The 17,171-nt window shown below is 36.0% G+C and overlaps 1 protein-coding gene across 2 annotated transcripts in view; it reads right to left on the reverse strand.

The window, feature by feature from the left end:
- LOC149838703 (uncharacterized) overlaps positions 1–16,061 on the reverse strand; it is a 47,102-nt gene extending 31,041 nt beyond the window's left edge. For both annotated transcript variants that reach the window (XM_090006752.1, XM_090006751.1), the window contains exons 1-3: positions 15,631–16,061; positions 1,756–1,855; positions 1,483–1,657 (exon numbers count right to left, since the gene is read on the reverse strand). In XM_090006752.1, coding sequence (XP_089862878.1) covers positions 1,483–1,657; positions 1,756–1,855; positions 15,631–15,980 — 625 coding nt within the window. In that variant the 5' untranslated portion in view covers positions 15,981–16,061. The remainder of the gene's footprint in view (positions 1–1,482; positions 1,658–1,755; positions 1,856–15,630) is intronic.
- Between the last annotated feature and the right edge of the window lie 1,110 nt (positions 16,062–17,171).

Genomic DNA, 17,171 nt, shown 5'->3' on the forward strand with positions numbered 1-17,171 from the left:
ATATAATAAAAAGTTCATGCATTACACATAAATCATGCATATTTCTGCTATACATTAGAACATGTGTATTTACTGGTTTCCTAAATTATTGCATAATAGTAGATGCGTGATATTTTCCTTTCTAAAGCATGCTAAAAAGTCTTGCCTACTTCAATATGTGATCCATGTTGTGCTTAATGATTCTTCTTGCTTAGAATTGTTCCCTGTTATATGAATGCTAAATTGAAATTTATGAACCGTCATAATTATTTTCCTCTAAATCACTGCACGTAATCATATCTGTATTCTTGATCTCACCTGTTTCACTAGAAGTATTTGTGTTCAAGATTTCGGTTCTGACATCCTACTTCTGCGCAAGTGATCAGTGAAATGACTAGCTTCTGGAGGGTTACGGGATCACACTTGTTTCAGACTGCTTCACTTATGGACAGAGTGGCTCGTCTTTTGTTTTTTTGAGTTCTTTTGTTTCCTTTAGTTCTTTTGTTTTCCTTGAGTTGTTACTCTACTTTGGGTATGAGGTTGTCATTTTAAACTGATATTGTTTATTCAATAAAAAGTTTGGTTTGGATGGTTATGGATGATAATTGTAAATTCAGTTGTGGTATGGTTGGTTATCCAATTGGGAATGGAACTGTAAAGGCCCTGGTCTCTGGGAAGTTTTCCGCAATGGCAAAAAAAAAATCCGCATTTTCAAGGGGTATGAGTTGGGGTCGTTACAAATAAGGACTGTATTGTCCTTTTTTTTCTTTTTTTTTATTTAAACTGTTTTTGAATTGTTGGAAAGCAATCCAAACTAGTCGTTGGATTGCTCCCAACGGTCATATTTCTGACCGTTGGAGGCAGTCCAACCATCTCAGTCCTTTTTGTTGTATGCTATGCTCTATATATATAGAGCCGCTTGTAAAGTATTTAAGTATGCTTTTTAGCATATTTGTGTGAATACAAAAAGCATTTATTTTACATTGTGTTCTAGTGAAGTTTGTTATCTCTTTTGTGAGATTGTATTCAGTCCATTAGAGACCATATTGCGATTGTGCACTTGTGTAGCCCTTTGTTGGCATTGTGATTCTGCACTTCTTGTTTCATTTCAGTTGCATACATTATTCTCCAAAAGAGAGTTATCCACTAATGGCCCAGAATTTGTTTTAATTAGTGCAAGTCACACTCAGATCATGGGAACTTCCACTGTCACCTTCATGACTTCCATGCTTCACGTTTTAATAAGGTGTACTATTTCACCAACAAGATTGTAAAAGAGCTTGTCTGCGTTAGTTCAATAAAACTGACTTAAAATAGTTACAAGAAAAGTAAACAATTAAAAGAAATGCAAAATAAGAAAATGACCAGATTAACAGAATTCAATTAATAATAGTTGCAATATTCATAAAATAACCATTGTAGCTAACAAACGGTTGTAACAATATGATAGCAGGCTAGGACTTCAGATTATTCAAGAAAAACTCATACTACAAAAAAAGTTACCTCCTCCTGGAGACAATGGAAAAATATGCTTTGACAAAAGTTTGTTCATTTGAAACATGTTGACTGAATCAACATTAAATATGGTGTGCAACGACTTATCACATCTTATATTTCGCCTATTTTCTGGATCTTGCAAATCATTCTCACGAATATAAACCCAGAGTTGTTGAACAACCTGTAAAAAGAAAGTGAAAAAAAAACAGAAAGAAAAATAGTCATTAACTTCTTATAAATCTGCTAATCAAGAAAATACTTTGGCGATGGTCTTGCAACCTTTGTACGAGGTAGCTTGGAAACACCAAGAATTTTTTGAAGCTCAGGAGAAAGGCCACATAATTTGGTAAATCCACCACCTCCTGCTTTCTTCTTATCTCTGATAAGATTTTGAAAATGAACAAAAGCACTTAAAACTTTAATCCATAAAAAGATTTGAAAGCACACATTATTGATGAACATGATCATGCAGAAATTTTCGTAAATTTATGCAAACTCCAAGGCTCTCACTCTCCACCAAATCTGATATGCTTAATTTGGTACTTTTAGGATAATCATGACGCTAACATTCCTGCAAAGTGCTAAAACCTTTTAAAGGTCAACAAAAAGAATACAACCATAGCCACATATAATATAATATAACTATATAAAAATATATCAACAATGAGAAAAACAGTTCACTGAATAATTGGCTTTGTAGGTATATTTATGACAACTTTCTTACACGTTCCCAAAGATAAAGCAAAGCTGCAATTTGTTCCTGAACACACTTTAATCCAAATTGATGCTTGCGATTGTGCCAAACTTGAGCAGAGAATGGTTGGCAAGGAAAGCTGAAAACTTAACTTTGCATCCAGATTTATGGTATTATAGAATTGGTTGGCAAGGAAAGCTGAAAACTTAACTTTGCAACCAGATTTATGGTATTATAGAATCGTGTGGTAAAAGATAATGAACTAAAGATTGAATTCCTTGCAAACCAACTTGCTGTTAAATTGTATCTCACATTTGTATCTCTCTCTCACACACACACACACACACACACACACACACATATACATATATATATATATATATATATATATATATATATATAACGAGATACATATACATGCATATTTCATATATATGTATATGTATCTAGTTATTTATATATATATAGATAGATAGATATAGATATAGATATATATATATAAATATATATATACTCTTTCTATTGTAATACCTACTAGGGGTAAATATGTCTTTTCACCCTTTCATGCACTTTTCTTTTCTTTATTTTTCTTTTTTTTCTTTTTCTTTTGTTCTTTTTATTTTTTCAGTTTTCTTTGTCTTGTAGCCATGGAGGGGCCCACCTCATAGGAACGTTGGGCCCCTCCAACGGTCAAAAATATGACCGTTGGAGGGGCTCCAACGTTCACATGAGGGAGCCCCTCCAAGGGTCCTCTCTTGTTATAAATAGAGGTATTCCCCTTTGTAAATCTTTAAGCTTTTAGGAAAAGCTCTTCACTATTCAATAAAGATTATATTTCATTTATATGCCTTTGCGCATTTGTGATCTCTTCTATCTCTTGTGCCTTTAAGTACACTTATTTCAAGTGTTCATTTTGTGCCTTTGTGCACACATTCCGTATTGAGCATTTAGTATTTTTGTACACTTTGTCTCTTTGAAGACATTTTCACATGGTATCAAAGCTTGGTCTCTAAGAAGAATAGCTTGTGTATAGTATCATCACGGTGGTCATCTCAAAAGTCGTGCCCACATTTCATTCTTGTGTTTTGGCATGGAGAGCTTTTGCAATCTGCATCTAGTGAAGACACACTACAACAAGTAAGCATAAAGAAGACTCGTTGTGGTAAGTATTATATTTATTAAAGGCTTCTCTTTTCTCTCATAAAAAGCCTCTCAAATGGCCGAAAAAGACTCATTTTTTCCTTAATGGATCAAACTATCATGTTTGGGCCGGTGATATGGAAGTTTACATAAAGAGTAAGGGACTTTGGGGTTACATCCAAGGTACAATTTCAGAACCCGAACCAAAAATTACTATAATTGAAAAAAGAGAAATAAAGGTTCTTGATGGAGATGAGAGAGCAAAAGCATTTGAAGAGTACAACAAAAAGCATGAAGAATGGGAGATAAAAATTTATAAGATTCCCTCATGAATTTTTTTTTCGGTTGAGACTAGAATCAATGCAAATATCTTAAAATTTAAGAAGGTGTCTCAAGTGTGGGAATATCTTGAGAGGATGTATACCTCAAGGGATTTGTCTCACAAATATTATCTTCAAAAAAGGGTTTTGACCCTTCAACAAGGCAAATTGACTATTAGAAAGTATTTTGCCGAATTATCCTCTATTTAGGATGAGCTTGCTATGCTTGAACCAAAATGGAGTTGAGAAGCCATTGAGCTTCGACAAAAGCAATTGAAAGAAGATCGATTTTTTAATTTTTTGAATGGGCTTAGACCCGAATTCGAACAAATAAGATCTTCTCTTCTATCTTCTTTTACTTCACCACGAAGATGTTTATACCAAGCTAAGTAGAGAAGAAACTCGTATGGGATTGAGCATGATCAATCCAAGTGTTCTTGTGATGCCTTCAAACAAAGAAGAAAATGAAGGAACATATGTCGTTTCTAGACCAGAGAATAACTTGAAAACATACAAACCCTCTCATTTTAAAAATCAAAATCAAGGAGCGAGAGAAAATGGTAACCAAAACGGAAGAAGAGATTATAGCAAAATTACATGTCATTTTTGTAAATAACCAGGACACATTAAATCGGTGTGTCCAAAATGGAAGAAGATAGTGGCTATGTCTGCTACATTTCAACCACATATGAAAGAAGGTTCATCTACTTCCACTAATGAAGTTTTATCTCTAAGTCAAATTGTGAAAGCGCTTCAACCTCTTCCCAAAGGATCAATATCCGAAGCCGCCATGTCAACCTTTTTTCCTCCCGGTAAGACTTCTTGGCTTTTAGATTTGGGTGCCTCCTTTCATATGACTCCAAATATTTTCTCTCTTTCTGAATATTCAAAAAATGTATCTCCATCTTTTGTTTCAACCACGGATGACACTTCTCTTGAAATCAAAGGGATTGAAAATTTTGAAAATCAAGAATTTTTTATTTTCAAAATTAGATTTATACCAAAATTAAATTTAAATTTGCTTTCGGGCTCTAAACTCTCGGACCATGGGTGTGATATAAAATTTTTATTTAATAAATATTAGATACAGGATCGTCGGTCCGGGGAGTTGATTGGGGAAGGCTCTAGGAAGGGAGATCTATACTACGTGGATTTTCTTTAAATACCAAAGAACTCTTTTTGTAATATTGCCCAACATAAAGACATAAATGTTTGGCACAAAAGACTTGGGCATCCCAATGTCATCAAGCTTTCTTATTTACATTTTGTTAAAAATCTTTGTAAAAGTGATTTCACTTGTAATGATTGTATTCTTGAAAAAATGAGAAGCTTGCCTTTTGAACAAAGATCTATGTTTACAACCAAATCATTTGAACTTGTTCATTCGGATGTATGGGGATCAGCACCCGTTATATCAAAAGGAGGGTTTGCATATTATGTTATTTTTGTTGATGATTACTTTACATATTGTTGGATATACTTTCTTAAACATAAAAATGAGGTTTTTGCATCATTTAAAGCATATCACATGATGAATAAGAATCAATTTAATGGAAACTTAAAGATTCTTATAACTGACTCCGGAGGTGAGTATCTTTCAAATGAGTTAAAAAATTGTCTTCAAAATTACGAAATTGTTCATCAAAAGTCTTGTCTTAAAACACCCCAACAAAATGGTTTAGCCGAAAGAAAACACAGACATATTATTGAAACCACTAGAACCTTACTCATTTCTCAAAACATTCCAAAAAGATTTTGGGCCGAGGCGGCCCTTGCATCCGTTTATCTTATAAATCGTCTTTCATCCAAAATTTTAAATAAAATTTCACCTTTTGAAATATTATATCAAAAAGAACCCGACTACAATAGATTGAGAATTTTTTGATGCAAATATTTTGTTCTTACGGATAAAAATGACAAACTCTCACCAAAAGTCATTCCTTGTGCATTTCTTGGATATTCCAAAACTCAAAAAAGGTTTTGATGCTATGATATTAAGAATGACAAATTATATGTATCTAGAAATGTAACCTTCTTGGAAAACATTAGTGGTTTTGAAAAATGTGAACCTCATGAAGAGAATGTTGACTATTCTTTTTTGTTTGAATTATTGTCTAGAAATGATTATGTTTCTAGTGATGATGAATTCACATATAATGATCTTAGTGATAATGAAGTAGAAGAAAGGTGATTTGATTTAAAACTATGTCAAACCTTTAAATATATATATATATATATATATTGAAAGGCAAGCTGGGGTTAGGCAGACCTCCACTAGTTATTATTCACCATACCACAACTGGGTTTTGAACCTGCAACGACCCTCCTACCAACTACAGCAACGTTGGTTCCAAATCTAAATTAAAACTTTTGATTGGGGCAAATCTTTTTTCTATATGAAATTTAGTATATTTAAAGGTTGATTGTTTCTTTATTCATCACATACTGCACTCCCTATGCAATTTTGGATGTAATTAATTTCTGTCCATCATGCATTTCCCATATGTTGCAACTTTTTTATGAGAAAGTTTGGGAAAAACCTTTGTATTTGAACCCAAAACCCTCTCTTATGATAGCGCGGCCTTATCTTCCAAATATCTCATTTCCTTTTGAAAAGAGTAAAAAACAAAACAGAAAATGAGTAACATGGCTGTGAAATATTGGACATTTAAAAAAATACTTACATGATTTGCAAAATTTCTTGCATGGAGAAAATTATTCTTTCTATGACCAAAATTTTAATCAATAATTTTCTTGGATAAGTTTACCCTTACACTAAAAAAATAAGTCATTTAGGTTAGAAGGTTAAGAAATATGAGATTTAGTGTCGTCTATTCTTTAGACATTTAAAGTAGTCTACCATTTAGATGATATGGTATTGCACATTTTTTAGGTGAATTTAAATTAAAGAACATATGAGTGAAAGCAACTTAAATAATGAATGACTTTGTTTGACTCTAATTTCATAGAACAAATAAGCAGCTTCATCAAAAAGTCATTCTTTAAGTCAGTTTACTCATTACTCATATTTGAAGCAAATCTAATTGGATGTTGCAACAATGAGTTCAGCATGCACCACATGTTCCCATATCCTCATATATTTATGACAGCATCCCACGTGGTGAGTGCTTCTCAATAAAGCGAACTCTCTAGAATGGGCTAATTTAAACAATCAAGTAAAACAATGCAAAGATATTTTTTTTAAAGGAAAGTAAAACCATACAAGATTGCCTTGTTAAATTCTGCAAGTTGACTAAAGCTGCTTACACCTTGCTAGGCAAGTTGGCTTAAAGTTAAAAAGTGACACTCAAGTGAGGAGAAAGTTATTGAGAAAAGATAGGCACACAACCAACCAATCAACAAACAAATAAAGGGGAAGAAGCAAAAGAAGAAATCAAGCACGAATAAAGATTCACGTGGTTCGACAAAATTTGCTTACGTCCGTGGCTGCATTGAAACCTTGTTATTCGATTCTGAAATACCTTATAAAAGCTGATGCCATTTTTTAAATAGAAGCCAAAGAAAAATTTACAAAATAATCTGCAGTGTAACCTGGATGTTACAAGGATTCTGCAAGACTTGTAATCTGATTAAAGAAAGACTTCTGTAGTTTGATTCTACAAAATGTTTAAGATAAAATTACAAAACTAGCTTCCAAAAAAATAGCGAAAGTATAAGATTAGTATATAGTTAGAGAACAGGCTCCACACTCCACCAAAAACCTCTCCCAAACCCTCGTTTGAGGACCACAGCTGGCTGAGACCAAAGAGGGTAGTTGGCCGACAAAGGATCATCTCACTTGTGAAGCCACAACTTATTTCTACTCCGATGGAGGTTTTCCTAGAACGGATGACCACCTATCAAACTCTCCAGAATTCTCTTTCAAGGGAGCTGATATCCAAGGAAGGCCTACCATTGGGAGGTGGGGAGAGACACCAGCGAATTGAATAAAGAGGAAGGGAGCAACAAGCCATCATGGGAAAATGTGGTCAAAAGAACTGGCTCATCTACAAGAACAAATATTCCACCAATTGCTATACTTGAGAGAGATGACCGGACGATCACGATCCTAGTGGCAACGTATTCTCATTTGCTCAACCCCTTCAAATGGACTCTTCTTGCAGGCTTTCCAGGAGGGAGCAGTAACAAAAGACCAGAGTATAGCCATGCCTTCATGAAGCTGAAGTAGTAGTGTCCCTTGTTGGTCCAACCCATAGTATGACCCGGTTTGACACTAATGAGAGGGTTAGTGGGCAGTTAATGGGAATTAGTGGGTAGGGGTTACGTGAATGTGAAGGGGTTCACATTCTGTAACCACCCCTTTATCCGCCATTATAAATAAGAAGCTTGACTACATGATGAGGGTAGCTTGTAGCCTACTGAAGCCTATTGCCCATGTCCTCGTAATTCCTATTTGGGTTCAAGGTCCTGATACCTCTTCACATGAGATAAATCCTCGAAGAACCAAAAGGAATAGAAAACTTTCTTCTAGGTTTATATCCTATGATTCATTTTCACCTAGATATAGAGTTTGTCTTAGCGCCATTCACTCGTATATGGAACCTAAAAACTTTGAAGAAGTCAAAAACAGTGTTGAATGAAGAGAAGTTATGGATAATGAACTTAAAGCTCTTAGGAAAGCTAAGAGCTAGGAATTTCAAAATCTTTCTAGTGATAAGAAAACTATAGGGTGTATATGGGTTTTCAAAGTCAAGACCAAGAGTGATGGATCTCTTGAAAGATACAAAGCCCGCTTAGTTGTCAAGAATATGAAATAGACTATGATGAGACATTTGCCCCCATTGCGCGTATGGTTAGTGTTAGATGTCTCATTACCATTGCTTCAATTAAAAAATAGAACATTTATCAAATGGATGTCAAAAATATTTTTTTGAATGGTGATCTTAACGAAAAAGTGTATATGGATGTCTCTCCAGGTATGGAGATTCCCAAAGATAAAGTGTTTCGCCTACGAAAAGCCTTTTATGGTTTGAAACAAACTCTCAAGGCTTGCTATAATAGATTTAAAAATGTAATGTTGAAAAATGATTTTTCTTCATGTTTTACTGACAGAGCCTTGTTTGTCAGAAAATCCAATGCAGGGATAGTAATTTTATTATTGTATGCTATGTCACATGGGTGCGGATGCGGGCGCGGGTGCGGGTGCGGGGATTCGGCACTTCCAAAAAACCCGGGTGCGGGGGTGCGGCAAGGGCAAAAATGTAATATATATATATATATATAAAGGGGGTCAGGGGAATAGGCGGGTTTTTTTTTATTTTGCAGCTGTCAGCTGCAAAATAGTATTAATGGACCTTAATGATCCTGTCAGCTGCATAATTTTTTTTTAAAAAAATTTCGAAGCCCATTTGGGCAAATTTTTTTTTTTAAAAAAATGGACCTTAATGATCCTGGGTGCGGTCAACGCACCCAGGATCGGGTTGACCGCACCCGGTGCAGCACCCGCACCCGCGTCGAGTCGCGTCGACGCAGGTGCGGCACCCTCCTAGCCGAATCCCTGTGACATAGATTGTATGTTGATGATATGCTAATAACAGGTGATGATACTAAAGGTGATGATACTAAAGGAATTAAGAGCATAAAATTTATTCTAAAAGATAAATTTGAAATGTCGGCCTTGGGATTCCTAACATATTTTTTAGGAATTGAAGTTGCCTATTCTCATAAAAGTTATTTTTTATCTCAAACTAAACTTGCATTTAAGATTATTGATAGGTCAGGAATTACAGATGATAAAATCTGTGAAACTAGATCTGATATTCCACGTGTTGTTCATATTACAAGTCAATTTCAACATGCGCATACATAAGTTCATATGAGTGAAATTATCCCGATCTTCAGATATATAAAGGGATCTTTGAATAAGGGAGTATTTCTATCTTCATCTTCTGAATTAAATTTAATACCTTATACTGACTCTGACTGGGAAGGTGACACAAATAATTGTCACTACACCACTGGTTTTTGTGTGTTTTTAGGAGAATCATTAATCTCATGGAGATACAAGAAACAACAAAAGGTGTCCTCATTTACTGAAGCCGAATATTGAGTCATAACAACTACTACCATAAAGATTGATTGGATTCGTCAGTTATTAGAAGACATGAGGATTCATGTTCAAGGGCCCACAAAGTTGTGTTGTAATATCAAGAGCGCAATCTATATTGCCAAAAATCACATATTTCATGAGCGCACCAAGCATATCGAGAGTGATTGCCACTATGTTAGAGAAGAATATTTGAAGAGAATTATAGACCTTCCTTACGTAACATTGAAATATCAACCAAGGCATTCCGTTCTCCTATATTCAACTTTCTCCTTCGCAAACTTTCGATCATTTCGCCCTAAGTTTGAGGGGGGGTGTTAAATTGTATCTCATATTTATATCTCACACATATACATATATACTCATTCTATTATAATACCCACTAGGGGTAAATATGTCTTTTCACCCTTTCATGCACTTTTATTTTCTTTATTTTTCTTTTTTTCTTTTTTTTATTCTTTTTATTTTTTCTTTTTTCTTTGTCTTGTAGCCATGGAGGGGCCCACCTCATAGGAACGTTGGGCCCCTCCAACGGTCAATAATATAACCATTGGAGGGGTTCCAACGTTCACATGAGGGAGCCCCTCCAAGGGTCCTCTCTTGTTATAAATAAGGGTCTTTCCCTTTGTAAATCTTTAAGCTTTTAGGAAAAGCTCTTCACTATTCAATAAAGATTATATTTCATTTATATGTATGTGTGCATTTTGTGTTGTGCCTTTGAGCACACTTACTTCAAATGTTCATCTTGTGCTTTTGTGCACACATTACGTATTGAGCATTTAGTGTTTTTGTACACTTTGTCTCTTTGAAGACGTTTTCACACTTGCATGTTGCTCAACTTTGTCCTCAACCAATGTGCAATATGTAACATGGGTGCGGGTACGGGTGCGGAGCAATTTCAAAAATTTTGGACATAGGGACACGGCTATATATATATATATATATATATATATATATATATATAACAATAATAAGATTATAAATTTTAAAGCAATAAGTTGACCGGTCAAAGTTGACAATATATATATATATATAACAATAATAACAATAAATATATATATATAACAATCATAAATGGACAAAAATAGACTCGGTCAAAGTTGACTGAGTCCAAAATGTGGACGGACTCGGCCCCGGTGCATTGACCGAGTCTGACACTTAGTTGATTGTGTCCGTGTCTGCACCCATGTCGAGGCATGTCGACGCGGGTGCGTCGACCTTTTAGCCGAGTCCGTGTGACTTACCCTGAGTCAGGTTTCAGGTTGTAGATAATTAGACCTATGCATTTGATACAATTACAAACCTACCAACCCGGGGTAACTCCTAGATCCCAACATAGAATCCAAATTCAGAACTTCTCCAACAACAAATTCTTTTTATTTTTAATATTTGTGCTTTCTCTTGTGAGAAAACATCAAGAATTTTCAATTAATTGTTCATTGGGTCATTACAGGGGTGTTATGGAGGACGATGAGCATGGTTGCTCATTGGACTTTGCGGCTTGTCAAGGCCCAAAAAATCTATGCGCTAGGTAGAATCATTTGAACCAAAAAAGACTGGTACATGTGGAAGGCCAAATTGTGGTGTTGCCACTGTGAAAAGTAAAGAAACCAGTAACCATGGTACAGAGTGAAGGTAGCATCAAATACCGAGCCTGGGGTAGGGCTCGTAAACGAGCCAAACAAACCAAACAGTGTATGTTCGGGCTCGGCTCGATTACCAGTGGACTAAGCTCGTGATTCGAGTCATGTTCATGTTTAGCCGAGCCGAGCTCAAGCTCGGTTCATTTCTGAATGAGACAAGCTGAACACGAGCTAGCTTGTGTAAAAAAAATCCATGTTATTTATACATGATATATATATATATATATATTACACTTAAGAAATATATATTTTATATATTTCACTTGGTAGTTAATATTTTGTGTATGTATTTTCCATGCATCCTTTTCTTTGTATATATTTTATACATTCTTCTTTTTATATATTACACATAAAATATATTTTTTTATCTATATGAGCTTTCCTGAACTGAGCCGAGCCGAGCTGAACACCTTGTGCTCATGCTCGACACATTTAAGCTAAACAAGCTGCTCATGGCTCAGCTCGCCAGCTATACGAATCAATCATGAACGAGTTTGTGACAAGATGAACCGAAATGAGTCATGAGCTGCTCAGTTCATTTACCAGCCCTAGCCTTGGGGGATAGCATTTAGTAGGAAGGGTGAATCTTGAAGAATCAAGCCATGATCAATGTGCAGCAGAGAGCAGCCCAGACAAGGCAATCCAAAATGTGCTATCCCTCGTTTTCCAAGATACTGTCACTGAGTGCCATATCATACAAAGGTGGATAACTATCATGGAGAAGCATTTAGCTACAGGGAAGTCATTGAAGGATTTTCCATGACTTTAGCTAGACTTAGCCATGGTTTGCAAGAGAAATAGGCTTTCCATTAGGAGGAGGCAGGCATAGTGACAAACACTTAGAATGGCAGAATATCAGTTGCCAAATTCTTGTGAGAAATTGAAAATTTTCATATGTTTCATGTTCTTATTAGCAAAATATATATAATTTAATAAATAAAAATAACACATACAATTAGAATCACCCTTTTCATGAAAAAACATAATATCATGATAAAATAGTGATTTTACATCTTAACAAATAGTGATTTTACATCTTATTTGTTCGCCAAATCTTTTTAACTTGATTTGGCGAACAAATAAGATGCCTAATGAGTGGAGGAAGAGTACTTTGGTGCCTTTATATAAGAATAAGGGTGATATACAAGATTGCACAAACTATCGTGGTATAAAACTCATGAGTCATACTATGAAACTTTGGGAGAGGGTGATTGAGTCTAGGTTGAGGAAGGTTGTCATGATATCGGAGAATCAATTTGGTTTTATGCCTGGAAGATCAACTATGGAAGCTATACATCTTCTTAGACAACTTATTGAAAGATATAGAGAGAGGAACAAAGATTTGCATATGGTTTTTATTGATTTAGAGAAGGCATACGATAGAGTACCTAGGGACGTTCTCTGGTGGACAATGATGAAGAAAGGTGTTTCTCTCAAGTACATTAGTATAATTAAAGATATGTATGAAGGAGTAGTAACCAATGTCCGCACTTGTGGAGGAGTGACAACCAATTTTCCGATAACGGTTGGGTTACATCAAGGATCTGCTTTAAGCCCTTTCCTATTTGCGATAGTGATGGATGAGCTTACGAGATCAATTCAAGAAAATGTACCGTGGTGTATGTTGTTTGCTGATGATATTGTTTTGATTGATGAGTCTAGAGCTGGGGTTAATGCTAAGTTAGAATTATGGAGACAGACATTGGAAGCTAGAGGTTTTAAGTTGAGTAAGAGTAAGACTGAATATATGGAATGTCGGTTTAGTAAGCAACGAAGTAGTGATGGGAGTGTAGTGAAGCTTGGTGAGCAAGATATACCGGTGAATGATTATTTCAAATATTTGGGATCCATCATTCAAAAGTATGGAGAAATTGATGGAGATGTAAATCATAGGATAAAGGTTGGGTGGATGAAATGGAAAAGTGCTACTGGAGTGCTGTGCGATCGTAGAATGCCATTGCGGTTGAAGGGAAAGTTTTATAGGACGACTATTAGACCCGCTTTACTATATGGTACGGAATGTTGGGCTGCCAAGAGACATCATATTCAAAAAATGAGTGTAGCTGAGATGTGGATGCTTAGATGGATGTGTGGAAATACAATAAAAGATAAGATTCGGAACGAAGAGATACGTAAGAAGGTAGGTGTTGCACCCATTGAAAATAAGATGCGAGAGAATCGTTTACGGTGGTTTGGACATATTCGGCGAAGGCCTAATGATGCTCCAGTTAGAAGGTTGGAGAAATGGGAAAATATATTAGTTAAAAGAGGTCGGGGTAGGCCTAGGAAGACTTGGATGGAGATGATAGGAAAGGATATGAATGCTTTGAACCTCACCGAGGACATGGCGTTGGATAGAAATGATTGGAGGAAAAGGATTCATGTGGAAGACCCAAAATGAATTTCTTTTTTGGTTCATATCGCTGACCCCAATTGTTTTGGGATGAAGGCGTAGTTGTTGTTGTTTGTTGTTGTATCTTTCCGTTCATGACCTAAAATATCACATCTTTTTAATGATAGTTTCAAAATATCACTGATATTTGTCACATTAGAGGTGGGTGTTCTATGTGACTATAAGATGATGAAGCAATTGCATATTAATGCACCAAAGTTTGCCTCTTTAACTAATGGGTACAAGTTGGTGGTGCTTCTGTCATAGATGGATGCAGAGACAAGCCATTGAAATATGTGTCATGCTTTCATATTCCATCTTTTATTTATTTCCATATATACTTTCTCTTTATTATCAGTTTCCCCTTAAACCTTTAGCAAAAAAGGTATTCCCACTCAGCTGAATACCTTCTCTGCCCCGTGAATATATAGATGTCACTTCAAAAGGTCATCTAGTCATTTCCAAAAAAAGACAACGGTTGGAAAACAACTACCCCAATGCCAACTTACCAATTGTTTTCTAAGAATAAATGCACACACACATATTCCTTTCAAAAGTTGCCATATAGGATAGCCACAACGCCTTTCTTCCATTTTTTGTACAGATGGATATTCATTTAGAAGAATAAGGAAGAAACGAGATTGATTTTCATCCCATTGATAAGTGTTTGTTAGATACTTCAACTCAAAAAGGTTCTAAATGTTTCCACCGACTCAAGAGAGAGAGAGATGATGATGATTCTTTGGTAAATGTATGTTTTCTTCAGTAACATGCAATCAAGATGACTCACTCAAGAGAAATGATGCCACAAATGACTTATCTAGTTTTTTTTTGTTTTTGAGGGAACACAAATGACTTATCTAATACCACTAGAACCTTCCATGATCAAGAACATTTCAAGGTGATGCAACATTAAAACACACATTACACCAATCAAAAAATGTTCTTATTCCACAACCCAAATATTTGCTGAAATTTTTTTTAAAACAAATAAAGCTAATTTCCATGCATATAATTTTTCCAACTAAGGATTCTTTAGATAAACCAATTATATTCACAGACGTCCACCTTTCAGGCAGCACCATATGCCTGTCCCAAGTATGCTCTATGTTATCAGTGGAAACAAAGCATACCACAATCCAGTATATAACATTGATCAACCACTGCACCGAAATTTTACCTCAATGGAAACATACTGTGCTGCAGTAGCACATGCATAAGGAAAACCCCTAAGACACTGAATGAGAGAGAGGTGAATGACAGTTGTTTATGAAAGATCCATTCAAGCATGCCGGCATAAGAAAACTAAAACAAAACCCCATCAAACGCAACCAAGGCAACGAGTCAATCGCCGCTCTCAGCCCTACAATGAACACAAAATGTGCCTTCTAGCAACCAGCAAGTAAAGATCCAATTACCGCATCCGATAGACAAATGCATGTTCTTATCTATCGAGCTACGCCAACAGAAATTATCATCGCCGAGATTGCTCAATCGCTGCGTTCTCGGTTGGTTACTTTAACAGATAGGGTAGAGCATACAATGGCACAGGAATATGGTGCAAAGCTGAAATGTGGAGGTCTGAGAATATAATTATTGTTCAAATGCACACAGAATGCAAGAATTGAACTCCAGCAATCGCGGGAAAAGAAAAAGAACACTGAAAAAAGGAAGCTAAAGGAAACCCCTATTAACCTAGACTAAAATCAAGAGCAAAAACTCCATTAATCCACGAAAAAATTATCAAAATTTGTGGAAAAAGAAACCAAAAGGGTATCAATTCATCAAACACCGAGACTTATCCAAGCGAAAAAGAAAATAAAAGAAAAGAAATCAGCAGAGCAGAGAAGAAAAACCGAAAACAGGCGAAAGAAGAAAGCAACGGTAACGACTCTCACGTTTTTCTTCGACTCCCTCCCGCGGCCTCTTTCTCTCCATCGTCGGCATCGTCTTCGTCGTCGTCCTCCTCCTCCTCCTCATCGCCATCGTCTTCCTCCTCCTCCGACCCGGGACCGGCTGCGACTCCGTGGCCGTCGTTGCCGGCGTCTTCCTCGTCGTCCCTCTCGTTCTCCTGATGGCTCTGGAGGTAGAGGTCGACCTGCTCCCTGATGAACGCCTTCTTCTCCGTCAGGTCCACCTGGAACTCCTCCTCCAGCTTCCTCCGTACAATGGCCGTCGTCGTGGTCGACAGGTCGGCCGTCCTCAGGAAGTCCCTCAGGCGCTCGATGAGCTGCGCGTCGGAAACCATTTTCCCACCTTTCCTCTTCTTCTTCGTTTTCCTTTCTTTTGTTTTGCTCTCTCTTTGGCTTGTGAATGAGAAAGGCAGAGAAGGGATGTTAGGGTGAGGAGGGAGCGGATTTTTAAGGAGGGCGTTCTCTTTCCGAGTTTAAAGGAAAATTATTAGGAGTGTCACTGGTCGGGTTTGGTTCGGACTTAGGTGGAAACAGACATGTATCAGATTTTCGGGTATGATATCGGGTCCGAACTGGCGTCTAATCGGGTTTATTATAAGAGAAATTATACCCGAACCTGATAAAAATTACATGAACCAGACCCGGACCCTGGCAAAATAATATTTTTTGTCATTTTTACATTCAAAAAATGTGTGTACCCGGGTCCATGTATTAATTGGACCTTTGGGTCCGAACTTAGGTCTTAATAGAATATTCTTATTTATCACCATACCCGGACCCTATAGGATTTGGACCAGGTCAGGTCTGGATAAACCCAACCCTTTGACACCCCCTAAAAATTATAAGATAGTTATAGAAAAACGGAACTGATATTTCTGTGATTACATTGAACCACCAGTGTTATCTGAATTAATGTCAGAAATATGGTACTAGGGAAAATCTTTCCATACTTTTAAAAAAAAAATGTAGTTTATGGAAAAAACTCAGGAAACGTTTGTATATATAATAATATAATAAAGGAAGCTTGGCGACTCTTGGGGTCGAGGGATAAGCCCTCATAGAATGGACAGAGACCGTTGTACGGCAGGCTGGCCCAACGCGGGGAGTTTTTTCAAGTAAAAATTATATATATATATATATATATATATATATATATATATATATATATATATATATATATATATATATATATATCTTAAATTCTAAGTAAAATATATATATAATAATATAATAAAACTCTAAGTAATACAATAAGTTCACAATGGCATCTTCTATCCTGCTAATATCAATGATAAAAATGTAATTTATTATAAAAAAAATTGTTGAGTTTTTGGAAAACATAAAGTCAAAATATGCAGCCGAATGTAATAAGAGAAATCCTTGCGGTTTTTATGTAAATATATTATAATTTAGGTGGCTTTTGTAAATGATCTCAGTTTTTTGTTCTTTTTTCCAAAAATGGGTCAAGAGTTCATCCCTCGTGCCCCGCCGGGTCTTGACCATTGGACCTTTTCAAACAGCCTCAG

The sequence above is a fragment of the Nuphar pumila genome, chromosome 5 (genome assembly GCF_984573655.1).
Source record: "Nuphar pumila chromosome 5, dmNupPumi1.hap1.1, whole genome shotgun sequence".
Taxonomy (NCBI): Eukaryota; Viridiplantae; Streptophyta; class Magnoliopsida; order Nymphaeales; family Nymphaeaceae; genus Nuphar; species Nuphar pumila.